The sequence below is a fragment of the Tenrec ecaudatus genome, chromosome 12 (genome assembly GCF_050624435.1).
Source record: "Tenrec ecaudatus isolate mTenEca1 chromosome 12, mTenEca1.hap1, whole genome shotgun sequence".
NCBI lineage: Eukaryota > Metazoa > Chordata > Mammalia > Afrosoricida > Tenrecidae > Tenrec > Tenrec ecaudatus.
Window position 1 is genome coordinate 1,478,240 of NC_134541.1, and position 27,322 is coordinate 1,505,561.

Sequence of the window (27,322 nt, forward strand, 5' to 3'; positions counted from 1 at the left end):
ACTTCAGTGACCCTTCTCATGGGCCGTTGTCCTTCTCAGCGACTGTCTGTAAGCGGCTCTTGGTCACTGCGTACCCTTCCCCGGGCACCTTACAAAGGGATGAAGGGGGGTGCTCTCCGGAAAAGAAGTCCTAGGGGGCGCCAGGTGGGTGGTTAGAGTGACCAGCCACAGGGTCTGTCCACTGCCTACAGAGCGGCAGCCTTAGAAGCCTATGCAGGGCGCCATGTGTGGGGAAAGCAGCGCTGGTGGCGTTGTGGGTTGGGACTGCTGCCGGGAAGGTTTACAGTTCAAAACCACCGGCTTCTCCGCAGGAGAAAGAGGAGGCTTTCTAAGTAGCCCAGAGTTACAGTCTCAGAAACAGTAGGGCTGCAATTGAGGTGGCAGTGGGTTTGGAGGGAGGTCTGCTCCCAGCCGGTTTTCCCCGGGCCTTTCTGCTGGCCCGTCTCTGGGCGCACGCTCATGGAACACATGCCACCTGGATTACCGTGGGGTATTTTGGGAGCCGATTTTTCTGGGGAGACCTTCTGGTTCCTGGGTTTCAGCAGCCCCCCTCTGCTTCACACATCCCCAGGCACAACTGTCCGGGCCTCCGCTGTTACCATGACAAAACTTGGCTCCCCAGGAGTGGGCCATCCCCCCACGGCTGCTCCGCCTGGAAGTTGTTTTCTTTAGTACGTGCGCTTTTGAATTGATTTCCGATTTCCTTTCTTTGTTGGGAAGGGTGGAATTAGAGTCGAATTGCAGGGTACCGGGTCTGCCAGCAGTCTCTGGGTGTCCATGGGAAGCATGAGCTGTTCTGAGGGGGAGACATGAGACTGCAGGGCCTAGGACCCCCACCAACCATGTCTTCCGGGGCACACCATCTAGCCAAGCAGGGCCTGGCCGGAGACGTTTGGGAGTAAGAGGCAAGGCGCAGGCACCAGCCCGAGATGCAGGTGCTGGGCTCTCCTGGTGACGTGGGACAAGTGGCACCCCCACGGTGCCCTCCCAATCACACCTGCTGACAGACACCCACCCACTTCATCTGTCCTCTGCCGCTGAGAGCTGACCGCTGAATCCACACGGACCCACACTTCCTCCCACGCCCGGCCGCTCGGGCCAAAGCTGCTTCTGCGAGCCCACAGCCACACAAACACCACACAGAGGCCGCCACCCTGAGCCCCAAGGAAGAGAACAATGGTGGGGGAGAGAGGACCCCGACCCCCCCAGAACCAAATGCCAGGGGAAGCGCAGTGCTTCACAAAGACAAAGGAGTCCAGCGGCCTCGAGACCCCACTGACTGCCATTCGTCCCTGGTCGCGGTATGTAGTCTCCCAGCGGCCCACAGATGTGTGCAAAGTGCAGATGAGGGCTGGCACTCGTGAGAGCACAGGAGTGGGGACCCAGCACGGCTGACTCGGACTGATGTCTCTTTCACGGATGTCCCAGGGCACCGAGAGCAGGCGCAGCTTCTGGGAGCACACCTAGGGGGCCGTGTCTCCCGTCAGATGCAGACGGGTGCTCGGGGTCTCAGGGCACCAGGAAGACCACTCCTCTGCCCTGGCTGGACTGAGAGCTCAGGGGCCTTGCACCTGGGACGATGACTTGGCTGGCTGGCGTGGCTGCTCTGCGAAGCCTTTGCCTGTGGGGTGTGCCCAATAAACGCAGGTGTGCTTCACTCGGCCTGCACATGGTGGCTGTACTTTGTGAGAGAGGAGCTTTACAAGGAACCTGGGGCTCCGAGGGAGAAGGAAAATGGTTCCAACTGAGGCTCAGGTCCGGGCTCCAGGATCCTGTCATGAGAATTGGCACCAGGCCAATCTCATCGAGCAAGTCCAGAAAACATGCTGAGTCAAACTCAGCCGCCCACCTGTCCATCCACCCACCAATCCCCCCATCTACCCACCCAGCCACCCACACATACTTCTCCCTATCATCCATGCATCTACCCATCCACGAATGTGTTCACTGGTGACCCCTCCAGCCACCCACCTACCCATACATTATCCATTCGTTATTCCACCTATCCATTTATCATCCATCTGTCCATCATCTACCCACCTTCCCAAACATACACCTACATACCCATCCTTCCATGTAGCCTACTTCATGCATCTACATATCCATCCACATACCCACCCACCCATCTATTCAACCACATACCCATCCATTCACCATTCATTTATCTACCCATTCACTAATTTATTCACTGGCCATCCATCCACTCACCCACATACCCATCCATCCATGCACCCACGATCCATTTGGTATTCACCCATCCATTCATCATAAGTCCATCTATCCATCCATATACCAACCCACTCACCCATACAAACATACATCTATTTATACATCCATCCATTCACCCACATACCCATCCATCCATGCACCCACTATCCATTCGGTATCCACCCATCCATTCATCATCAGTCTATCTATCCATCCATCTACCTACCCACTCACCCATACAAACACACATCTATTTATACATCCATCCATTCACCCACATACCCATCCATTCATCATCAATTCATCTACCCATCTACTAATTTATTCACTAGTCATCCATCCAACAATTAACTCATCCATCCACATGTCCATTCATCAATTATCCATCAATTCATCCACCTACCCACCCACCCATACATATGTCTTCATATCTATCCATGAATCCACTCATTCATCCTCCTCCCCATCTACCCATCTAGTTATCCACTCATCCATCTATCCACTTATCCATCCATCCTGCATCCACTCACCCTTCAATCATTTATTTATCTATCTATCCTTCAATGTATTCATCTGTTCACCTGTTCACCCATTGACCTACCACTAACCCAGCCATCTATCTATTTACATCCACTCATCCATCATCCACCCACCTACTGATTCACCCATTTTTTCATTCATGTACCAATCCTTCCATCCAAACACTCACCCCTCCATTCATCCATCAGCCTGTCCATCCACCTACATATCCACCCATCTATCTACTCACTCACCCTCCATTTATTCAACCATCCATCCATCCATTCATCTACCATTCATTCATCTATACATCCACCAATTTATTGATATATCCATCCATCTTTTATCCACTTATCCATTATTCATCTGCCCATCCACTCACCCAACCTATCCATCATTCATCCATCCCCTGATCTTCCACGATCCAGCCAACCATTTAGCTAGCCATTTGTGATAGTTAGGTTTATTGTGCCAACTAGGCCAATAGGAACATGTGGGCAGAGTTTGATTAGGTTGCAGCTTGATTGGAGGGAAACCAAGATAAAAGACGGCTGGCATCCCATGTCTTTCTTGCTCTCTGGTAATTGTACCAACATGCTGTGCTGCTGCTTTAGCTAGTTCTCTGACTCAACCTGTGAGCTGCACTACCTGTGGGCCAAGCTAGTCTGTGCATCATGTCACTAGAGCTTGAGGCTCCTTCGAGACCTGCTTTGCTGCGCTGCTGGTGTGTATACTGCTTGAGCCTGAACTGGTGGATTCTGTTGCCGTGTTTGAGTTCAAGAACGCATAGGGCCTGATTCACTAAGCTCCCAAGCTACTGACTGTTGCTGACTCACCCTGCTGTCTGCTCCTTTCAGGGCAGACTCTGCCTGTCTTGCCTGAGGGAAGACTCCACTGTCTGTTTCCTTGACCTTGCAGCCCACTTGAGTCGAAGGACTTCCAGTATATTAACTATTCCACGAAACTGAATTGAACTGAGCCCTCTGTACTGCTGTGTGGACAAATTAGTTGCTATATTCCTTCTTGCTGTATAAAGCTACCCATATATATAGATATAAAACCATACGTGTCATAGCTTTGTTTTTCTAGAGAACCCTGCCTAATACATCACCCATCCATCCACCCGCCACCCACTCATCCATCTTTCAATCCATCCATCCATCCGTCCATCCAGTTATCTCCTACCTACGAATCCAATAGATATACATTAAGCACTTAATTCCTGGTGGGCACCCTTTAAAGCACTAGGAAGCTACAGTGAACAAAACAGGTAAAAACCACAAACATGTGTCACCTCAAGCCCCCGCCTGCACCCATACAACGCTGTGTGTGGCTGACACTAGGCACGTGGGCAGACAGACCTTTGTTGCCTGGACTCTCTCTGCTCCTCGCCCATAGCTCCTCTTGGCTCTTCCCCTGGGTGTCTCTCTTATCCCAGCCAATCACCATGCCCACTGCTGCAGCTGGGGATAGACCCAGGGCTTGGGTACTCCTGCTGGGCAAGGTGACATATCCTGCCAGCTCCTGCCCTCTGGCCTCCATCTGCTTGGGCCACTGCTGAGTTGTTCTGTGTGAACTCCAGGCTTCTGCCCACACAGCATGCTCCCTGTGCACAGACAAGGAAAAGCAGACGTTGCTCCCGGGGCACACCACAGATCCCAGATACCACAAGTGCAAGATGATGCAGGAACCACCACGCCCAACGTCCTCTGTGGCCTTGGGTCTACAGAGCCCTCTGGGTGGTGGGCGGCTCATGTCCCACCTTGCAAAGAGCACCCAGACTCTGTGTCTGGGCCAGACATTGATCATGGGGTCCCAGGGGCTTTGGATTGCAGCCCCAGGGTCTCCTGCTGGGGGGGTGGTGTCAAGGACTTAAAGTGCCGAGAGCGAAGCAGGTGATCATCTAGATGCACATCCTAATGCCGGCAGATGCAGGACCCTTCCCCACCGCGGGAGCATCTCAAACACATTGCAGAGGCCAGACTTCCTGTATAAGCACATGAGGTGGAGAAAGCTGATGGCGCCCGGCTATCAAAAGATACAGCTTCTGGGGTCTGAAAGGATTGAAGGTAAACAAGTGGCCATCTAGCTGAGAAGCAACAAAGCCCACATGGAAGAAGCACACTGGTCCATGTAATCATGAGGTGTCAATGAGATCAGGTATCAGGCATCAAAGAACAAAAAAACATATCATTGTGAATGAGGGGGAGTGTGGAGTGCGGATCCAGAGCCTATCTGTAGGCAACTGGACATCCCCTTATAGAAGGGTCTCCAGCAGGAGACGAGCCAGTCAGGGTGCAGTGTAGTTAACGATGAAACACAACTTTCCTCTAGTTCCTAAATGCTTCCTACCTCCCACTATCTCAATTCCAATTCTACCTTACAAATCTGGCTAGACCAGAGGATGTACACTGCTACAGATAGGAATTGGAAACACAGGGAATCCAAGACGGATGATCCCTTCAGGACCAGTGGTGAGAGTGGCGATAGGGGGAGGGTGGAGGAAAAATGTAGAAAGGGGGAACCGATCCCAAGGATCCACATATAACCTCCTCCCTGGGGAACAGGCAACAGAAAAGTGGGTGAAGGGAGATGTCAGACAGTGTAAGATATGACAAAGTAATAATTTATAAATTATCAAGGGTTCATGAGGGACGGGGGAGCAGGGGGGGAGGGGAAAATGAGGAGCTGATACCAAGGGCTCAAGTAGAAAGCAAAAAATGTTTTGAGAATGATGATGTCAACAAATGTACAAATGTGTTTGACACAATGGATGTATGTATGGATTGTGATAAGAGTTATAAAAGCCTCCAATAAAATGATTTAAAAAAACCAAAAAAAAGAAGCCAGACTTCCTTTCTCCGGTCCGACAGCATGCCATCAATATAAGCCAGCAGGGATACAGTGATGCCGCCTCACCCCACTTAGTACGGCAGCCTCTGAGGCTCCTGATTCCTGGTTTCCTGGCAGAGGGGATGGGGCACTTGCCCCCTGCAGCACCTGGCCAAGCTCCCCTCCCACTCCCTCCCCCATGTTTCTTAAGAACCAGGACGCCCACCATGGGCCCAAGTGGGAGGGTCCACTCCAGCTCCCCAGCCAGCCCTTTATACTGCACCCGAGAGCTGCAGCTCAGGGCCGAGGGTCCAAGGGCAGGCACAGGGCTCACTGCCAGGGCTGGCAGTGCAGGGTTTGGGAACAGGTGGGCTCTGATCAGGCCAGGGCCGAGATGGGGGCAGTGACCCTGGTAGGAACCAGGGGGGGAGGGGCGGGAGGGAGTGGATGACTGGAGGGTTTGTCCTTGGCGCCCAGCAAATGCCAGCCTCTGGCCTGATTTCTGCTCCCTGAAGTGACAGTGTGCGTGTGAAGGGGGCAGTGGGGGGGCAGCAGTGCCGGGGAGCATCACCCGCAGTGCTAAGCAGAGGGCTCCCTGTAGAGTGCCACCTTGGGCAGCCCGGGGAGCTGGGGCTGCCTCAAGGGGCTGTCCTCCAACTGCACGGCAGAAGCTGTGGCCTCCGCTAGCCTGTCTGGGCTGCCTTCTAATCGGGTCTACCCCCAGGCAATGCCCAGAGACCAGCCCCAGCCAGTGGATGTGCTCAGAGCTCATGCCCAGGCCATACCCCCAACCCACTCCAGGCCCTGCCCATAACCATGCCCAGGCCACACCCTGCCTGTGGCCCAGACAGTGGCCATGCTCAGAGGCCACGTGCAGACTACATCTCAGCCCAAGCCCCAACCCACACCCCCACAGGCCATGCCCAGACCACATCCCATTTATGCCCCCAAGCCATGGGCAGAGCCCACTGTCAGCCCAGCACACCCCTCTCAGTTCCCCGAGAGTCCCTGCGTCACTTCCCACAGCACCTGCCAAAGCCGTGTCCCTCCAGAGCTCAGAGCCGCCCCAGAACCCAGGCCTCAGTGGTGTGACTACTGCCGGCCGCTCTCGGTGCCGGGCTCTTCATGCCCACAGGACAACGGAACAGCTCACGTTGGAAGTTTGGCTGCACCCTCCAGGGGCAGCCCCTGCTATGTCCTGGAACTGTGGCGAGCTGAACACTTGGCCGCCTGCACTTGCTGCCCGACAGCAGTGGCCCGCAGCCTCCCAAAGCTGTGCCCGCAACAAGCAGACCCTTTACCTCATAGCCGCCCCCTGGGCCCTGGAGGGGGCTCTGCCAGCCCGTCTGGATCCATGGACAGCAGAGGCAGCTGGTCACACAGGCCGCTCTTCGGAGCACCCTCCCAGCGCTCACCACTGTTACAGAACTGCTGGACCTGAAGTGGGTCCAGCAATGGTCTCTCTCCCAAATGCTGGTGGACAAGGGCGTGGGCTGCTAAATCGATTACACAGCTCATTCAATTGTAGGCGCCTGACTGAAGTCTGGTCAATCCCCTTATTACAGATCAGCCGGAGACAGGGCACATCCATGAAAGTGGACGTTCCGGGGTGCCCTTGCTGGGTCTCAGGCCTAGAGGACCTGGGCAGGACATGCTGTTCTGGCGAGCAGTGACAAAAGTGGGGAATGACACGTGTGGGGACCTCCTTCAGGCACCAGGTGGACCCACACAGCCTGAGATTGCTGTGCCGACATCCTCCAAGCCCCGTGGGCTCGAGCATTCTCTCCATCTGTGTAAACGCAAGTGTCATTACCAAACACGGCCCCACCTGGATTTCAGCACCCCGTGGGTGACAGGCAGGCTTTTACCGACATGCACACAGGTGACAAATCACCTGCACGTGGATGTCTTTCATGGCAACCGATCCCTGTCTCTAGTGTCACATCTCACATGGATCTGTAGAGCATACCCAAGGAGTCCTGCCTTTGGGGGTGGGGAGATTGACGGGGGTGGGGGCAGACTTGCTGAGGGTCATTGGGAACAGTGTGCCACATTCCAGTTAAGGCTCTGAGCTCCTTTGCTGGTGACACTGAACCCCGAGCAAGGCCACCACTCTAAGGTCCTGGAGCTCCCCAGGAAGTGGGGGACTGGGTGGTCCACAGGGATTAAGGCTGGTGAGCTGCCTCTGGGCCCCACCGCAGCACTGAACGGCCCATCTTAGTGCAGAAGGCCTTTGGTGAGCAAGCTACTTTCAGCTCTGCCGTGACCGGACCTGTGCCCCCGAGATCTGATTGAGGCGGTACCTGGAGACAGACACCTGTCTCTCAATAGAATTCTCTGCTTACGTTATTGGGAGCAAAACCAAGTCACCCCAGAGTATTGCCCGGGGGAAGATGCCATGAGCCAAGGCTGGCTGGGCCTCAGAAGAGGACTGGGACATGACTGCCCCGGAGTGGACTGCATAGAGCCAGACCTCAAATCCCATCTGCTGAATGGTGAGAACCTCACTGCAGCACACACAGGCGCACATATACACACACTCGCATATACACACACAGGCGCACGTGTACACACACTCGCATATACACACACAGGCGCACGTGTAAAAATGTGAGTAAACCTGTGCACCTGCATGCACAGGCACACTTGCTTAGAAGCACACGTATGTGGGTACGCCCACATAGGTGCAGGCACACCTGTACATACATGCAGATACGCATGTACAGACACATGCAGGCACACACATAGACAATGCAGACACGTACATGCATGCTGCCCTTGCAGGTACCCCTGAATGTGTGCGCACACCTCCCAAGGGTGTGCACCCACCACACTCACATCGGCACCTGAACACACCAGGCCTGTGTGTGCACATGTTCAGAGCATGCGCGCCAGCCCAGGCCGTGCTCTGTCTGTGTACACGTGCACACTGTCACTGCACCCCAGGGCGAAGGGGGATTTGGATCAGAAGAGGAAGATGAAATTGCATTTGATCTTTTCTCTACATTTTTCGGCATTTCAAGTTTTCAGCAATAACTATTTTTAGCTCCTGAGATGCAAACACTGTTGTTCTAAAATACGGGGAAGAGCTAGATGCAGACACACCCTAACGAGGGGAAGGGGCTCACAGGGCAGGCGCCAGACCTCCTGCCTCCGTCCCCACCCACTGTCCTCAGCTCCCCCAAGTCCCTGCTGACCGGGGCCTGTTAAAGAAGCAGATGGTTCGATCGTCATCGTCATCGTCCCTTGTGTTGGCTCCACCTTGTAGCCACCTCAGGTGTGCCGAATAAGACACCATGTGGGCCCGGGCTGCCTGAGCACACTCAGGTGTGAGCCTATCCTCACAGCCACTGTGCCAACTCGTCTTGTCGAGGGTCTTCCTCTGTTTCTTTCTTTTTTCATCATTTGATTGGGGGCTCGTACAACGTTTATCACAATCCTTCCCTCCATCCATCGTGTCAAGCACCTTTGGACATTGGTTGCCATCATCCTTCTCAAAACATTTGCTTTCTACTTGAGCCCTTGGCATCAGCTCCTCATTGTGTCCCCTCCATGCTCCCCACCCCCTCATGGACCCTTGAAAATTTACAAGTCGTTATTATCTTTTGTTATTTATCTTTTGGGTTTTTTTCCCCCTGACCTCCTACTTTATCAAGCATGATGTCTTTCTCCAGGACTGGTAACATCTATCAATCTCTCTAGATTGGTAATAATACTATTATATATATAAAATGACATGTCCAAAGTACTCGAGATGCTGGCTTCTAAGGAGCATTCTGGCTGGGCTGCTACCAATTCAGACCTGCTTGCTCTCTGCCAGCATGGGGCCTTTTCAGCGGTATTTGCCAACACCACCATGCACATGTACCAACCTCTCTGCCGTCCCCCAGTCCCCAGCTCCCACCAAGTGTGTGTGCTGCAGACGCCCAGGACGTCTTTCACATGGCCAGCCCCACACTGGGAGCCCTGTGGTCCAGGCGGACAGCACAGGTCCAAGTCCAAGCTTGCACCAGAGCTGGCAGCCCATGCATTGCCTGTGCCTGCCCCTCCTGCTCACCCTGCAGGCCAGTCCCAACTGCTGCCAACTCCCTGCCCCCAGGCCATGAGGTCTCTGCCTGCCCACCCTCCTGCTGGGTCTCCTGACATAGGGCGGACAGACACAGGGCGGGTGGCCTGGAGGGATGGGGCAGTGTGACTGGGAGTCAGAGGTGGGTACGTCAGCAGGTTCCAGCGCGCCAGTCTCTCAGAACACCCTGGCCACAGAGCCCATGGCTGTGGGTGCTCCACGGTCCCAGCTGCCAGGCTGTGGGTAGAACTGTGTCCCCAGGGCTCCTGGCTATGACATAACCTCTCCTCCCAGGCCCTCTGGCTGTGTGGCTTTGAGGTGCCAGCCCTTCTGCCCACAGTCAAGCTCAACCATGTGCACCACTAGGAAGGAACTGCCCCTCTCCGTCCCCATGGCCGGATGGTCCCCAGGGAAGGTGGCCCATTTGTGCCCAAGGAAGGATCTGTCTCTGAGAGGTGACAGTCTCTCACATGACATGGCCCTGCTACTCAACCAAGGGTCAGAGGTGGGGTCAAAGGCAGAACTTGCAGGCTCCCGGGACCAAGTCAGTCCCAGCCAACCTTTGGTCCCCAGAGCCAGGGGCTCCCCGAGACTCCATTCCGGTGATGTGATAGGAAGTCCCACCCCTGCTCCACCCTGAAGGCAGGTCCCTTCAGGATCACATGGCGTCTGCTCCTCTGCCTCTTGGGACACCGTCCTCTTAGCACAAAGATCAGCGCCCTGGTGGGCTTGAGCCATCCCCAAAGGCTGAACATCCCAGCAAAGGGGCAGAGAGGTGTCCCTGGCCAGGGAGGTGGGCTGCCACCAGAGCCCTGGGACACTGGGACGAAGCCAGGGCCCAGGGGCAGTCTGAGCCTGGGCCCAGCAGACATCACTGGGGAGGTGTGAAGAGTGGGGAAAACGGATGATGGCAGGCAGTATGGCTTCAGGATCAGGGAGCACAGAGACACTCCCAGATCCGAAGTCCTCCGTCCTCCTCGGAGAGAGTGCGACCTGCAGAAAGAAAGGCTGAGAAGACCCATGGCGGGCGGGGTGCCTGTCTCTCAGATGCTGGTGCAACTGGGCTCCCCACACAGCAAATCTTCCTCTCTGGACATCAGAACAGGCTCATGGTGGGGCTCCCAGTCCCGCTCCTCTCCCCTCTCCAACACACACACACACACACACACACCTCCTCTGCAGCTCCAATCTGGCTTCAGAGCTGGGGACAGACCCCTTCTCCCTGCCTGCTACTGTTCAGAGGGCCACAGGGTAGGAGGCCCTGCGCCCTGAGCTCCAGCTGCAATAATTGTCATTGTTATCCATTTATGCACCAGTTACCTGAAGCCATTAAGGCCACAGAGGGGCCATTTCATTAGACTAAGACCCACTTGTCTTCCTCAGGCTGGGGAATGGCCTCATAAATAAGCCTGGGAAGGCCAGAGACAGGTGGGACTGGAGACACCCGGCTTCTCTGTCTTAAGGGCCAGGCCTGCCCTTCCCAGCATCCCGCAGTCTGGGCCCGCCTCTCCCCTCTGGCCAGGCCCCTCCCAGCAGGGCTGGTGATGCTAAGCTCAGCTGCTGCCCCTGCTGGGGGTGAGGCTTCTGGTGGGGCATGGGGCATCCAGCCCCCTGCCTGTCCTGTCACATACACCCTCCCTGTTCTGGAGCAAAGCCAGACGTGAGCACACACAATGAGACAGACAGACAGACACAGAGATGCACGTACACAGAGATAGAGACACACACACAGAAACACATACATGGTCACACGGAGACACAGATGCATATACACAGAACAAAGACATACACAGATACAGACATAACACAGATATACAAACATAGATGATACATACACAGTCACACGGAGACCCAGATGCACACACACAGATACAGACACATACACAGAGAGACAGAGACACATCCAGAGACACACAGATACACACACTGACACACACACACACACACACCTGCCCCCCCGCCCCCCAACAGATCACTGGAAAGCTCACTGCCCCCGCCTCTCCCTCCCCTTGTTACTGAGAAGAGCAAACAACCACAGTCTCAGTACTTGTTATGGCTTCAGCCGTGAGCCCCTCAGCTGTGTGCCCCCGAAAGCGGCGTGGAGGCTTACTGGAAGTAGGGTCCAGGAAGCCAAGGCTCGCAGGAGTGGGAAAGGCCTTGCAATGAGGAAGGCATGCTATTGGGGAAGCAGGTCTCCAGGACTTTCCTCTGAGTCTCTCTTTTCCCTGCTCATTGTCATAGCGAGCACACAGGATGGCAGGGGCGGGCAGGCAGGCAGATGGGGCCGCACACACAGTGCCCAAAGGACAAGGAAGCCGCCGATGACAAAGGGTTTGCCAAGTGGTGTCGACACCTGGGTCCCTGCGCGCTTTCCACTTGGCCGTCATTTTAACATGGCAAGCACAGAGCTTCCTCCTTACATAGCAAAAGGACCCTACCCCCTGCCCATGGGATGGTGTAAGGCAGGGGTTCTCAACCTTCCTAACACCGCGACCCTTTAATACAGCTCCTCAGGCGGTGGTGACCCCCCAACCATAACATTGTTTTCGTTGCTACTTCATCACTATCATTTTGCCACTGTTAAGAATCAGGCGACCCCTGTGAAAGGGTCTATCGACCCTAAGGGGTCTCGACCTACAGGCTGCAAACCACTAGTGTAAGATATAACATACTCACAGCAAGGGAGGGAGGGAGCGGGGAGGGGGCACCCCGCCAGGACTTACCCATTCTCTGCCCAGAACCCAAACAACTTCTGTGGGGCAGGGACTGCTTTCAGGAAGGGCAGAGGGGGTGGGAGGCAGCACAGGGGTGGGGAGGTGGCAGGGAGCCCCAGGGAAGCGCTGGCTCTGCCCACTCCTGGGGATGCTCAGGGCCAGCAGTGACAATATCTATCTTCTGTGTGAGTGGTCAGGGGCGCCTGCAGGCACCCCACTGCCCTGGTGAGAGGCTCCCCGAGCAGGGAAGTCTGGGCACATTGGCGTTGAAATCAGGAGGAAATCGTATTCTTTCTCCGCTGATAAGGAGAATCGCAGTAAGTCAATTCCTGGCTAGCTGCCTCCCTGGGCAGCGAGGGGCGAGGAGGGGCAGAGGCAGACCGAGGGGCCTGCAGCTGCCTTATCTGCAGAGTGCCTCCCACCCCCCTGGGCCTGGGGTATGATTAACTAGCCCCTCCTGGAAGCCACTGCCTCCTGCAGCTGACAGGGCCTTTTTCTCTGCATGTGGATCCTTCCAGCGCATTCCAGGGCCCTGATCTACTGAGGGCCAGCCCGGCCAGCAGGATCCCCTCCTGCAGAAGCTTTTGGCAGCCCCTACCCCTCTCCAGATGCCCCTCCCGGCACAGTCAGCTACTCTGGCACTCACCTCCACCCCCTTTCTCCTGTGAGCAGCTGGGCGTTTCAACCCTGAGCCACCAGGCTCCTGGCTCTAACACAGCTTCTGCAAACCCAGGCAGCTCAGCTGTCCGCCCCAACCAAACCTCCACAAGTGTCCCAGTACCTGCCTGCTGGCAGTAGGAGCCTCTTCCAGGGCGTCTGACCAGCGGGGTCTCTGGGTCCACACAGACCCACCCATGGGGGCGCTTCACAACACGGAGCTCAAAGGTAACAGCCTCTCCCCCACCAACTTCTGCAGACACCCCTGGGTGCTATCCTGACCCACAGCAGACCCAGGTGACAAGACAGGCCTGCCCCCTGGGTGTCCTAGGCAGCTGTTGTGCCCCGTCCAGACTCCTTAAACGCCCAGTCAAAATCACCCAGACGCTCTCGCCACCTGGGCGATGCCCCACTCCCCGCAAAGGTGCCTCTGCCGCCCCAGAGACCAAACGTTCCAGACCCACGCTGCCCCCTCTTCTGTTCGAAGGGTCCAAGGCAGCAAAGGAGGTTTCAGAGGCCTCTGTCCTTCTGGCTGGGGGTACTAACGTCTGAGAAACGATGGTCAGTAGCAGAATTAGAGAGTGGACATTCACCAGCGGTGCACTAAGCACTACCTGCGCCCCCGCCCCCCATAGCCTGCCCCAGCTCCTATAAAGGAAAAATTAAAACCTGAAGCCCCAGCCCGGCCCCTGCAGCCCGCAGCTCCTCTTGAGCCGACTTTCTATGATGTATGGACTTTGGATCTTGGTGTTACAGCCTTCAGTCCTTCCCTGCGAGACTGGCTTTATCTTAAAATATCACAACTGGAAAGCCGATTTATAATCCCTCCTCGGACCTCACAGGGAGGAAGGGGAACAGAACTCCAGGGAGCAGCAACAAAGACACAAGTAAACACAGTCGCAACAATGTTGCCTCTTCAGCAGCCCAGAGCCCCCCCGCCTGGCTGCCCACCTCCCAGCTTCCCCAGCAGCTCAAAGATGCCGGTGCCGTGTCGTTCAATCATCTCCGCGCTCATCAATAAGTAAGGACGGGCCAGCCTCTTGGACTCGGGGGCTACCTCCCTCCCCACAAAACCCCCGCGCCGTAGGCCAGCCACTCCATAATTTATTTATCCAATTTTTAAAATATGTCTCTCGCCGAAAGGTGGCTGACTGCACACACAGCACAGGAAGGCCAGGACAAAGGGTGTGGACTCACGGTCACTGGCTAGGGCAGAGCACGCCTGCTCCTCTCTGTGCACCCAGGCCCGCCCCGCCTCGGCCGGCAGCCAGCCCTGGGCCATGCACAGCCCCAGCGTGCTGCCTGTCACTCAGGGTTACCTCAGTCCTCTGGCGGCCACCCTGTGGTCCAAAGGAGGTGAGTGATACGGGTGTCAGCGGCAGCCGGGGCCCGACTCAGCTCACCACCCCTCCCTTGGCTGGCCAGCGACAGCGGTCTCCCTACCAGTGGGCAGTGGTGGGTGAGGCTGAGGGCAGGTTGGTTATGCCTCATCTCAGTTTTCTCTCCTGAACAGTGGGAGGAGCATGTCCACCACCACCTGAGAGCCTGTTTGCACGCAGAGCGTGCCCACGTAACTAGCATGCACACGCATGGAACACGCATCGTGGGCAGGTGGCCAGAGCTGCATGAGCAAATCCCCCCAGGCCCGTGTACGCGGGGTGGTGTGTACAGACTGGACCCTGTTGGCCGACAGTGGCTCTCAGAGCCTGGAGCTGGAGGAGTACCTCCCAGCCCCGGGTGGGGCGCCCTCACTGCCATCGCCGGTGGTGTGCCCATGGGGCAGGACTCACTGCACCCAGGCACCCACCTCACCCCGCCACAGGGACTTTGCTGGGGGGGAGGGGGAGGCTGTGGGGCCACGGCTCTCCATTGCCGGTGCAGCCCAGTGTCACCGTCCCAAACAAACCCCCGCTGGCTCCCCTTCTCTCCTGTTACCCAAAGGCTGCTTTCTCAGTTGCAGACCGCCAAGCCTTCTTTCCTGGGCACCGTGGGAGGCTCGAACCTCTGACCCCTCGGCAGCAGCCATGCTCAGTGCAGAATCAGCCTAGGAAACCCTCTGGGGAGCAGGTGGGCCTGACGCACAAGGGGGCACCATGAGGCAGGCCAGCTCAGCTCCAGGGTGTCTGTCTGACAACCGCAGGAAAGGGTCCCTACTGTGGGGTGGCACCAGCCTGGGCAGGACCCAGATGACCAGGAGTGGGCAGAGCCCAGGCCACCGACCTGCTAGGCAGGAAGCAAACCACGTGAATGGCCCAGCTCATTGCAGACCTGCCCCACGCAGGCACCCAACAAGGCTCAGTGCCAGCAGGTTAAGGGAGCTCCGGCAGAGGCAGGGACGGATTTTACATGCCATGGGGCCCCCTCTGAGGGGAGGGCACAGCTTCTACACGTGGCCGGATGACAGATGCCGTCTTTGAAAAGAGGAGGGCTGACTGGTGCTTCTCAGCTGGTGGCTCGTGAGGCATCTCTTTGAAAGAGTCTGAGAAAAGGAAGGAAACAGAGAAGGAGAAACAGACCGAGACAGACAGAGAAGGAGACACAGAGAGGGAGAGGGAGAGACAGAGACAGAGAGGGAGGGAGAGAGACAGAGGGAGAGAAGGAGGAGAGACAGAGAGAGGGAGAGGGAGATGGGGAGAGAGGCAGAGAGAAAGAGAGGGAATAAGAGAGAGAGGGGAGGGGAGGGAGACAGAGGGAGAAAGAGATAGAGAGAAGGAGGGAGAGACAGGGAGGGGAAGAGAGTCAGAGAGAGGGAGACAGAGAAGGAGCGGGAGAGAGAGGCAGAGAGAGAAGGAGAGCAAGACAGAGGGAGGGAGAGAGAGACGAGGGTGACAAAGGAGGGGAGGGAGAGACAGAGGGAGGGAGAGAGAGAAAAGGAAAGAGGAGAGGGAGACAGGGAGGGGGCAAAAAGGAAAGACAGGAGAGGAGAGGGGCAGAGACAGAGAGGAGTGAGAGACAGAGAGGAGAGAAGAGCAAGAGAGAGGAGGTGGAGCAGCACACAGGAGAGAGACCCCCTTCCTTGCACCCGCCCTGAGCTCCCTGCAGTGACCCGGCACAGGCTGCAGGGCGCACCCAGGCCTCCTTCAAGCCGGAGTGTGATTCCACTGAGACGAAGAACAGCCCTGCTGGGCGGGCGGCAGGGCACGATCACTGTTCCTGAACACAGACACTGCCGGGCTCGGCAGCTATTCCACAATCCAGCCACCGCGCTCAGAGCAGTGCCCCCTGCCCACCCTTCTCGGGGAGCAGGTGCACAGGCCCAGGGGGGCGTGCCACGGGCCTGATGGTCAGCAGCAGCGGCATGCCCTGAAGAGCACGCTGCACCAGGGTTCAAAGCTTCATCCACTGAGAGCCCAGGGCTGCAGACTCAGGCAGAAAGGTCCCAGATGCAGAAAGGTCCCAGGTGTAGACCTAGGTGCCAGTACCCGGTATGGATGGCCCAGGTGTGAACATCCTGACAGGTGCAGGAGTCCACGGTATGCACACCCCAGGTGCAGTCGCACAGGCGTGAAAAGGGATAGACCTCTCACACGGCCCCACCAGAGCAGGTGTCAGGGGCCTTCCTCTCCACCAGCATCTCAGGCTGTCTCTTGACTCAGAATCCCCAAGCCCCGTGCAAGGATGTGAACAGTTTCAGCATGGGTCCAAGGCTCAGCCAAGCTCTCACTCACGTCCTGGGCTCCTGGCACTAGCTGGCCACAATGGGACGGCGCTCCGGACATTTATCACAGCTGAGGATCGATCAGAAACCCACAGACCCATCCCCTCCCCCCCCCCCCCCCCCCCCGTCGGCCAGTTCCACGGACACGAGCCGTCCCCGGAGCCCTGGAGCCGGCTCTCATCAGCTCCACTGCATGAAGCGCTCTCTATGCCCACCTGCCTGCCTGGGCCTGCTGACCGCATGTGTCCATGAAGAGACACAATTAGCACGTCTGGATGGCAGCTAATTGCTAATTTAACAAATGGGGCCCTGAACATCTGGGGTGTCTTCCCATTGCCACATGACTGCCGTGTCCCCACCAACTTCAGGCAAGACTTCAGTCTACACAATATGTGGGGTGGGGGACTGGGACAAGGCCAGTAGTGAAGACTTCCACCCATCCCCCAATCCCTCCGGCCGGCCGCCCTGTAAGGCTCAACAGAGTTGTCTGTGCCCAGGGGCTGGCATGTGGCCAGGCCAGAGCTTAATGTCATCATCATCATGTTATTACACAGACTCTGACATTGCTGCCTCTTAAGGCTCAATTAAAACACGCCCTGGGGCCGGGGCAGCATTCTAATGAATCGCTCAGCCACTTGCGCCGGCCGGTGAGCTCTGTGCACACGCCTGTGTACAGGGGGCAGAGCTGCTTCAGCGGTGACGGTGAGTGGTCTCCAGGGCGAGACCCGATCCATTTGAGCTGTGGGAACCGGACAGCCTTGGGGAGGTTCCAGCCTCTCCTGGATCACTGTGTGCACCGGACACTGCCTTGTGGGCCCGGGACACGGGAGAGGCCGCAACAGCCTCCCTCAGCCTTGTTCTTCACAGCAGCTGCAGGGCAGTGGGAGGGTTACCACCTCGCACCTAGGAGACCTGGGTTTCATTCTGAGCCAGTGCTCCACCGGGGGTGGACACCACCACCTGTCAGTGCAGGGGTGCCTGCTCTGGTGAGGTCCAGCTTTCAGACTGAGTCAGAGAAGGAAGAAAAGCTGGTCGTCTGTAGAATCGTGTTCCCCGAAACAAGTGCTAACTTGGATAATCCATGATCCCTGGTCTGGCAGCCATGGGGTGGCGATCTCCCGTGGAATGGTCTAGATGGAATCGGAGCTCAGTTGTACAAGCATTAAAGGTGGGACGGAGGGTCCTGGGGACTCGGGTGTCAGGGGACTTTCCTGGGTGTGGCCTTCCACACCTTATACCTTGCAAGAGATGACAGAAGAAAGAAGTGAGCAGAATAGAGGCCTACTTCCAACAAGGAGAATGGGGGCATGTCCTTAGGACCCAGGGTCCCTGCGCTGAGAACCTCCTAGACCCAGGACAAGATGGATGCCAGGACTCATGGAGGCTTGGAGGAAATGCTGAGTCTGCAGATGCTGAAGGAGACAAGGACCTCTGCCCCCAGGACCACACAGAAAAAGCCTCCCCTAGAATGCAGACTTCAGGCTTCCTAAATGTTGAGAGAAGATTGCTGTTTCTGGTATTCTGGTATACTGCAGCCCCAGGGGATTGAAATCAACCACCCTGAAAATCACCAAGGACAAGCCTGGGGGGCAGTGCTTCATCCAGCTGCTTGTGGGGCCACCTCTGTCATTGGGGGATCTATTTGCCATCACCCCAGGGTCCTGCCTGTGGGTGACCGTGGATTGCAGACCAGGGACAATGCGGGTTCTTTGAGACACCCCTGTGCCATGCTCCCACTGCCCGACAGAAGCCAGCATGGCATGGTGCACTCCTATCCCCTTTCTGAACCTTCCATGTGTTGGTGGTGGTGTGGGTGTGAGGAGCTGTCCAGCCAGCCCTGGCGCATAGTGACCCAATGTACAACAGAACGGAGCACTGCCCGGTCCTGTGCCGTCCTCCCATGGCCACAGCTGCTGTGTCAATCCGTCTCCTTGAGGGACTTCTCTTTTGGTCCCCCCTCCGCTTTACCAAACATGATGTCCTTCTCCAGGGACTGTCTCATAGCATCTGTGGATAGACTCAGACTCACGGACACCCCTTGTGGCGCAGAGCAGAACTGCAAGGACTCCGAGGGATTCTCCAGGTTGGCGCTTAACGGGAACAGCCAGCCAAGGCTGGCTTGAAGCCACAGCACCGTGTGCCTTTAGGCTAGTGGTCTTGGCAGGCCATTGAGTGGCCTCGGGATGGCTCACTGTAGGATCCCGGGACACGAGGGCAGGGGAAAAGTCTAGGCAGTGCAGGCCCCAGGCAGGGTAGGTACCAAGTCTGAGGGTAGCCCCCCGCCCAGGCTTCCTGCCCACAGTCCCTGACGGGAGGCTCAGAAGGGTGGGCGCACTGGCTCTGGGTCTCCTTAGCCCTCCGCCAGTTCTGTCCTGCCTGGGCTGAGCACAGTTCCCATGTGTTGGGGTCGAGCAGGGCTCAGGGGCTATTGGTCACACTGAGGTCCAAGGCAAGACCTCTTGCATGGGGTTGGTTCCGATGTAGCACCCTAGTGTAAGTCACCGATAAGTCCCAATGCCGAGAGGATACCCTTCCATTCCCAGACGCACCCAACATTGCCCACGGTCCCCAGGGCTCCACATGCTGAGTAGTGGTGCCAAGGGATGACAGCCGTCAAGGACAAAAGGCACCGTCAAGGACAAAAGACAGCCGTGGACACTGAAGCTCAGGGCCAAGGTGGGAAAGACAGGACAGACCTGTTGTGGGCCTTGCTGAGGGATGGCAGCTGACTGCGCCAGACAAGAACCCAACTGCTGTGTGTGTGTGTGTGTGTGTGTGTGTCTGCCCAAGAGGCCTCTGCTCCAGGGCTCTACAGCAGTTCAAGGCTGCTGGCTGGGCCCCTGTTGCTGCTGCCCCATCCCCATTGTCACAAGACGGCTGCCACATCACCAGACATCACGCCTGAGTTCCAGACAAGGTAAGAGTTGTACTTGGATGTGCCCAGCCTATCCCTGGTGTCCTTTATCTCGGCTGATGGCCGAGGAGCCTCAGGGACTGGGCAGTACCAGCATCCTTTTCTTCATCCAGTATCTCACCTGCCCAATACTGTCCTACCTGCAACCCAGTCGAGGCCCGAGGCAGCAAGAAGGCCGCTCTTGCTGGGCCCCCCCAGACAGGGGCCAGTCAAGCCACCTGGCCAGACAGATGCTTCCAGCCCCAAAGGAATTATTCAATTATTCACTCACTGATTCACCTATCCAACCTATCACTCATGCCATGGTGGTGCTGGGCCCTGAGGGATGTCCCGTGGCAGACGCTGAACACTGTTGCCTTCCCTCCTAAACAGGAACCCACTTCTGCTCCAGAGGCTCCAGGCCCAGGTGATTTTTGTCACCACTGCAGTGCAATTCCACCCTCAGCCAGCAGGAAGCGCTGGAAGGCCCTGACTCTCTCTAGCCTGTGAGCTCACCTGCCTGGATCCAATGGGTATTCCTCCAGAACACGCTATACAATGTCCGCAGTCACAGTAGCGACTTTGCAACCATGAGGCCACGTGCGCCGTTGTCTCTGGGCTGCGGCCCCTGCCCTGGTCACCCTATGTGGCCTGGGAAAATCGATCCCCTATTCATTTAAGAGTCTGTTCATGGAGTGTTACTCTACGGGCCAGGAGCCTTCCAGGATGCCGCTGGTGGTCAAGAGATGGGACGGGCTGCTTCTCTCCTGACTCCGACTGCTGAGGTTCCAGGAGGCGGCGGCAGAGGGCAGTGCTCTGGGAGTGGGAGGTGGGCTTTCCGGAGGAGGACTTAAGATGCCGTGAAGAGCCTCTTTTTTTTCTCTTTGATCTGTCCTCTGCACTGTCTAGTCCCCCTCCCCATAGAGCAACAACCCTCCTCACCAGTGGCCTGGTCTCCCCTGCGCTGCCCGCACCGCCTGTGGGGGTTCTCACCCTTGCCCAGGCAGCTGCCTCTTCCAGCTGCCGCAGCAGAAAACAGCCGGGTGGTGTGCAGAGGCTGCTCCTCAATTATTAACATGGCCGGGGTGAAGACACCCACTTAGCAACCACCCAGACCAACCCACAGCTCTCAGAATGCCTCCTCTGAGCCTGAGTGACAGCCGGGCCACCTCTTATTCATATCACCACACACTGATAAGTGATCCCCGCCCCTTGTTCACATCACCATACCCTGTCCGTAATCAGTGACCCCTCCCTTTTCCATATCAGCCCCCCAGGATCAGTGACCCCCCCTTGTCCATATCAGTTCCCCAGGATCAGTCATCCTCCCTTGTCTATATCACCACACCCACATGATCAGCATGCCCTCATTGTCTACATCACCACATTGTATTCAATGTCCTATCATCACAATCCCTGATCAGTAACCCCCTTGTCTATTATCACCACACCCGTGATCAGTGACCCCCCACACTTTATCCATATCACCATACCCCGTGATCAGCGACCCCCCCCCACTTTATCCATATCACCACACCCTGTGATCAGGTGTTGAGCTTGAATTGTCTAGAAAACCAAGCCAGTTCCTGGGACCTAGAGGCATGTGCCCTCCAAGGCTGGTGGGCACCGCTTGCTCAGACGGCGGCCGGGGTCCAACCTCGGCCGACTATGTGCTAGTGGCCCTGCAGGAAACGAAGCAGCATGAGACTTGCAGAAGGCAAGTGCCTCCCACGCAGGCATGGCACAAATGCATGGTGTGCGTGTCTGGCATCCATGTATCACCAAGGAGGTAATATGATATCATGGGTCCTGCCTGCAGGGATGTCTGCAGGGGGGTGGGGGACTCGGGCAAAGAAGCCCTAAAGTCGTCTGTGACAGCTTACGGCACACTGTGGGTGGGCCGGTGGCTCTGTGGAGTCCTTCTGTGGGAATAACTCACTTTTAAGACGCCATTGTCTCAAGAATGGATTCCTCCCCAAGAGCAGGGTCCTGGCAGGAGGGGTGGGCTGTTTACATCCAATCCCACATGGTAGGGTCTACCTGGTGACTGGTGTGCAGGGCCCAAGGTTTCCCCCCCGAAAAGAGATTTTTGCCCTGGCCTGGCTGGACACCAAGTTCCACACTCGTTCATTTTCATACGCGTCAAGCATAAGTCTAAGACAAAGAAAGACTGGATCCTGAAACACCCACACCTTCGGAAGGACCAGTAAAATAGCCTGTGGGTCCTGGAAGCACTGAGCGCATGATGATGATGATGATGATGATGAAGGGCGCCCCGCCAGGCCCCCCTCTCTGTGTCCGCCGATAGCCCGAGAGCAGGGCATTTCGGAGCGTGGGTCTGGTGCTGGCTGCAGTACTGCCCACAGCAGCCAAAAGGTGGAGACATCGAATGTGGAGCGGCAGGCAGGGGACATGCAGGCCCAGCGTGTGGCCGCCAGCAGCAGGGAAGGGAAGTTCTGAGCCCAGCTGAGGGCCTGACAGCAGTTGGCTCAGGGGATGAAGCCAAGCGCGGAAGGGCCAGTACGGTGCACTGCCCTCTGAGAACAGAGACCTAGACTAGGCAAATACTCGGGGACTGAGGCTCGGCAGTGGTCACAGGGGGCCCGGGTGCAGAGCTGGGTGACAAAGAAGTGGTTCTGGCTTCAAAGGTCAGTGACACTGTGTGCCACAGTCATGGTTAGGGGGTGAGAACGGCATATTTTGTAATGCATACTCTACTACAGGTACTACAATGAAGCGGCTGTGGGGGAGGAGGAGGAGGGAGAAGAAGGAGAGGAGGGGAGGGGAGTCAGCAGAGGACACCAGCAGGGCAGGCCTGCAGAAGGGATTTGTCCAGTCGGCCCCAGTGGTGGACTGGGCTGGGGCTCAGAAGGCTTGGCGACACGCCCCTCTCCCCTGGGCCACGCTGGCAGTCGATCTGAGTCTCAGGTATCAAGGGGGCAGTCTCCCTGAGCCAGTCTGAGTCCACCGCTGTCCCCACGGAGAGGCTGCCTGGGCTCAGGGCCAGGCCAGGGCCACAAGATGTCTCTAGAAGCCCCCATCCACCCGCAGGGACCCCGAGCTGGACTGTGGCACGAGCATCGTGTGTCTACCTCCTTGGTTGCAGAACACCTCCGTGACTGACAACGCCCTGCGAGGCCTTTCCCCTGGAAGCCCAGAGGCATCGCTGACCCAGACGCCTAGGCTTTGCTCCTGCCCCTGGCCCCAGGGAGACCTGTGGCAGGACAGGAGCAGAGGGTCAGGGCACACCCACGGCTGTCCCTGCCCAAGGGGGCGGGTCCCAGCAGCCCCAGACCTGGCAGCCACTCTGGCCCTCTCCCAGACAGTGGACTAACTGGACAACACCTCAGAAATGGTACCCTCTCAGAAATGGTACCCTCTGTGCCTCCTTACACAGCATCTCCAGCTAGCTGCTCAGCCCGCTGCCTGGAGTGGGGTGTGTGTGCCTGATCAATGAGCCAGTCAATACCACGCACAACCGCGCCAGCGGCAACAAGGAAAACAAGGAGGGGAGGGAGGGGTCGCCCACGCAAGACCAAGACCTTGGGCACCGAGGCAGGCACTTGAGAGCCAGTTCCCAACAATCACTCTCATGGTGGTGGAGGAGAAAGATCTGCCTCTCAGGGGGGCTGTGGCCATGCTCATTCACAAGCACGCACACCCTCCCCATGTGTGTGCACAGAGGCACACCTACACAAGCACACTCCTGTGCACGCACACACATGAAAACACTATTGTCCGGCAGGAACCCCCTGCTCCTGTGTCACAGGGGCTAGCAAAGCCCAGAGCACAGTCTGGGGGGAAATCACCACCCCCAGGTTCCTTTGGCGATGAAAGGAGATCGGTACTAGGGGGGTCCACTGTCAGCCTTGATTCAATACCATCCCCAGGTCCCTGTCACCGAAGGGGGCCCCTGGGCCCCTTGAGCTGGGAGCACCCTTCAGCAGGAATGTCTCCCGCTTTCATGCCACGCCAGCAAACAGGGAGTCCGTGGGCTGACGGACTGCGTTCCCAGCAACATCCTCTGCTCCCTCGTGCATTTCCAAGTGGGAATAACTCAGGGACCAGAATGTCATACATGAAACACTTGCTAAGACAGACGCCCTCCGCATTATTTGGGTGAAGTGACACGGAATTCCAATTGGTTGCCCTGGAAGGGCAACGCCTTGCTCACAAGGGACAGGGGTTCGGAATCCTTCGGTACCTGCGAAGCCAAAGGCCACTCAGGTCAGCCTGTGGGCACCAAAGGAGCCCGTTTCCACGCTCCCCTCTCCCCCGGAGTGCATGGGGTCAGAGGGAAGACGAGCCTGGCCTCCACCTTCGGAAGAACATTTATCTCCATCAAGGGCACGCTGTCTACACCCACCCCCCACGTGCCCCCTCCTACCTTTGAGGAGCTTCTCTCCTTCCAGAACATTCTGGGAGACGAATGCCGTGTACCCGTCTTCTGAGAATCCAGCCTTGCAGGTCTCTCTGGCTGTAAGATCCCCACTGTGGGCCTGAGAACAGGGAGAGGGGACATTAGCCTGTGCTCAGGATGCTGGACACAGCAGGTCTCTCTGCCTGTGGTCTGGAGATGTGAGTGGAGCCCCAGCCTGGGAGCTCCGTCCCTCCCTTCAGGTCCAACAGAGGGAGGTAAGGAAGCAGGCAATGCAAGGCAGACTGACTGGGCAGCAGGGGCGGGGAGAAGTGTTGGGGAGCCAACAGCTGCAGCCCCTGTGCTGCCCATGAAACCTGGGGGGGGCACTGTGGGCTCCCCCACAAGAGGTGGGGAGGGGAGGGCGATGTGCAGCCTGGCCTCTGGGCGGAGACAGTTCACCCTTTCCTTCTCTTGGATAAGGTGGGCGCTGGGGGCTTTGGAAATCCCCTTGGGGGCGGGCGCAGGGGAGAAGGGGCGGTTACTGACAGGTACTGAGAAGAGACAGCTCCACCAGAAGCTGCAGACCTAGGTGGCCTGGTTAAGTAGGTGTGGGTGGATGGGTGGGGGTGTCCGCCTCAGCCCCCACTTCCTCCAGCGCTTGTCCACCCTTAAGCCATCCCCAGTCCATTCAGGGAGGGACTAGTCTGAGGGAGTGGGAGACATCAGCCCCTGGTCCACAGAGCTCGCTGGCTAGCTAGTGGACCTGGGAGTGCCAAGCAAGGCAAAGGAGGAGAAGGCAGAGGGGTCCCCCACCCCTTACCCCACCTCTTGGGCTGCCAGCAGAGGCAGCTTGGATAAGTGAAGGGAGAAGTCCCATTTACACTAGGAAGCCAGCCAGTGGAGCGAGTGTGGCTGCCACCAGCGCTCCAGCCCTGAATAGGGCCACCGGCAGGCAGGCGAGGGCTCCAGGCTCTATGTCCCCGCTTCTTCGGCTCAGAGGCCTCTGGCTAAGATGTGAACGCCCCTCAGTGCCAGGCACGCAGAAAACCAGCTGGGGGGAGGAGGGGGCGCAGAGTCTGGCGACCAGCTCTGACTGACCAAGGCTTGTTCCAGGAAGGAAGCTCCGAAAGGCGCCGGGCCCCGCGGAGGCTCCAGTGGGCACCAAAGTTTGGCCCGCCCGTGGGCGTGCTGTGCTCCGGGTCCGCCAGAGCCCGGCGGCCTGGCAGTGGCCGTGGGCACTTGTTTATTTCCGAGCAGCGAGGCCGAACAGCCACGAGAGGGGGTGCCTGCAATCCAGCCGCCCCTCCGCTTCCGCCCAGCGAAGCCCAGAGCAGCACTGGCAGAGCCCCTGCGGGCCCTGCACCCCCAGGCGCAGAGCGCGCAGCGATGCAACTCCAGGGCTCAGAGGCGGCGGACCTGCGTCCGCCTGACACTGCCAGGGCCAGCTCCCAGCCCCGCTCTGAGCCCAAAGTCCCGGCACTCTGCTCCGGTCTGAACCGCGGGGGGGTGGGGGGGGGGCAGGGTGTCTGATGATCCTCAGCCTCTGCCCACCTTCGGCGAAGGTCCCCGCTGGCTGGTGCAGCAGCGCGGCGGGCGCCAGCTCCTGGCAGGAGCAGCGGAAGAATCAGGACCCGGTGCCCCCACCCCCCACCCCCGGCCCGCGCATGCAGCCCTGGCCCAGGCTCGCCAACTCTGGCGGCGCGAGGTTCTTGGGCAATGCAGGGCGCGCCGGCTCCACCAGCGGGCAGCCTGCCCCGGCGCAGGGAGCCGAGCCCCGGGCACCAGCCAAGGGCTGCGCGGCGGGCAGAGTGCGCGAGTCCCCACCCACCCACCCTTATGGGCGCTCCGCACCGCCGCTCCGCGCGCCGCCGCCGGGCGGCTCACCCATCCCGCCGACCACGGGCGGCTTCGCAGGGCGCGGGCGCCGCGGAGCGCACTGCACTGGCAGCGGGAGCCCCGCGGCTTGGTCGGCGCCGCGCCGCGCCGGCTTCTGAGCAGCCCCGCGGGCGGCCGCAACTTACCCGGAGCGCGCCGGCGAGCAAGAGCAGCAGGAGCCGGAGCCGCGCGCCCCAGCTCGCCGTCATCTTCCCCGCCGTTGCCCGGCGGCGCCCGGAGCCCGCGCCCCGCCGCCGCCCGCTCGCGCCCCAGCCGGGCTGCGCCCCGCGACCGCCGGTGCCTCCGGGAGCCAGGCCAACTCGGCCGGCGGCGCGCTCCCCCGGGCGGTGCGTCCGCCGGCCTCGCAGCCGCCCGCGCCTCTGTTCCGCGCTGCGACTGCAGGTGGAAGCGGCGGCCCGGAGGCCCCGCCCCGCGCCCGGCCCCGCGCTCGCGGCTCGGCCTGCGCGGATCTTAAAGGGGCCGCGCGCTCAGGCCGGCGCCCGCGCCCCCGCTGGCCTGGCCAGGCCAGGGCGCCTGCCTCTGGCTTTGGAAAAAAGCCCCAGGACCCTAAGTCCCCAGGGGATAAAAAGGGGAAGAGTGAATGAACACTGAAGATGGTACTGGGGGTCTCTGCCCCCAAACCCAGGGTTCCCTGTGGAAACCGCGCTCTCTGCCTTCATGCCCCTCATTTTCAGAGTATCCTCTTCCAGAACCCCCTGGCGGGTAGACCTCAGAGCCATACCCATAGCACACAGACATGTCTCGAAAGATCATTAAGTGACCAGAGACAGGCTGGAGCACCAAGCCTCATCTCTGCCCTGTGGGGCTGCTCAGACTTGTGCATCCTTAGAAGTCTCCCAGTATGGACCCTGTCACTGAGGTGCCCCTCAGGGATAAGGCAGTACCCACTGCTGGGTCTGAGAAGCCATAAAGGATGCTAGGGGACATGGCCGTGCCCACATCCAGATCTGTCCGGGTAGCCTGGGGTGAAGGCAGGGCTGGCCCCCTTGACCAGGTGCGCAGCATTAAGGCTTCTGCTCCACTTTGGGAGGTTGGAGGGCATCTCTAGGGGATCATCAAATGAAAAATATGCCCAGCTTGGAAATTGAGTCCATGTTTGTACACACTCCCTTCTGGCTTAGAGGTGTGTATGTGTGTGTGTGTGTGTGTGTGCGCGTGCGTGCGTGTTTCAAGGAGGGGCACTGTTTGTTCCCATTTCTCCCAATTTCTCTGCCCTGGTTTGGAGGAGCTTTATGTGCAGAATACTTTAGTTCTCGTTTAAGACGTTTGCTGCCAAGGAGGGCGAGACTGACTGAGACTGAGCCGCTTGCTCCAAGGTCAGCGTGAAAGTTGCCTGGTCAGGCAATATCTGCAAAACAGCCTCCCCCGCCCCCTCCCAGGAAGGGCACAGTGAGGGCTGGAGGTCAGCTGGGTGGACAGGGTTCTGGTTCCACTCCTGACCTTGCAGGGGTCCCCTTCTCCTCACTCATAAGGGACAGGGAAAGTTTGATGCCCAAGAGCCAGAGACTATATCTCATGG

General features: G+C 58.1%; 1 protein-coding gene across 1 annotated transcript in view; it reads right to left on the reverse strand.

The window, feature by feature from the left end:
• The window catches only part of CDH4 (cadherin 4), a 254,354-nt gene extending 228,363 nt beyond the window's left edge, over positions 1-25,991 (reverse strand). Inside the window, exons 1-2 of the mRNA XM_075527720.1 lie at positions 25,929-25,991; positions 23,935-24,046 (exon numbers count right to left, since the gene is read on the reverse strand). Coding sequence (XP_075383835.1) covers positions 23,935-24,046; positions 25,929-25,991 — 175 coding nt within the window. The remainder of the gene's footprint in view (positions 1-23,934; positions 24,047-25,928) is intronic.
• Positions 25,992-27,322: the final 1,331 nt, after the last annotated feature.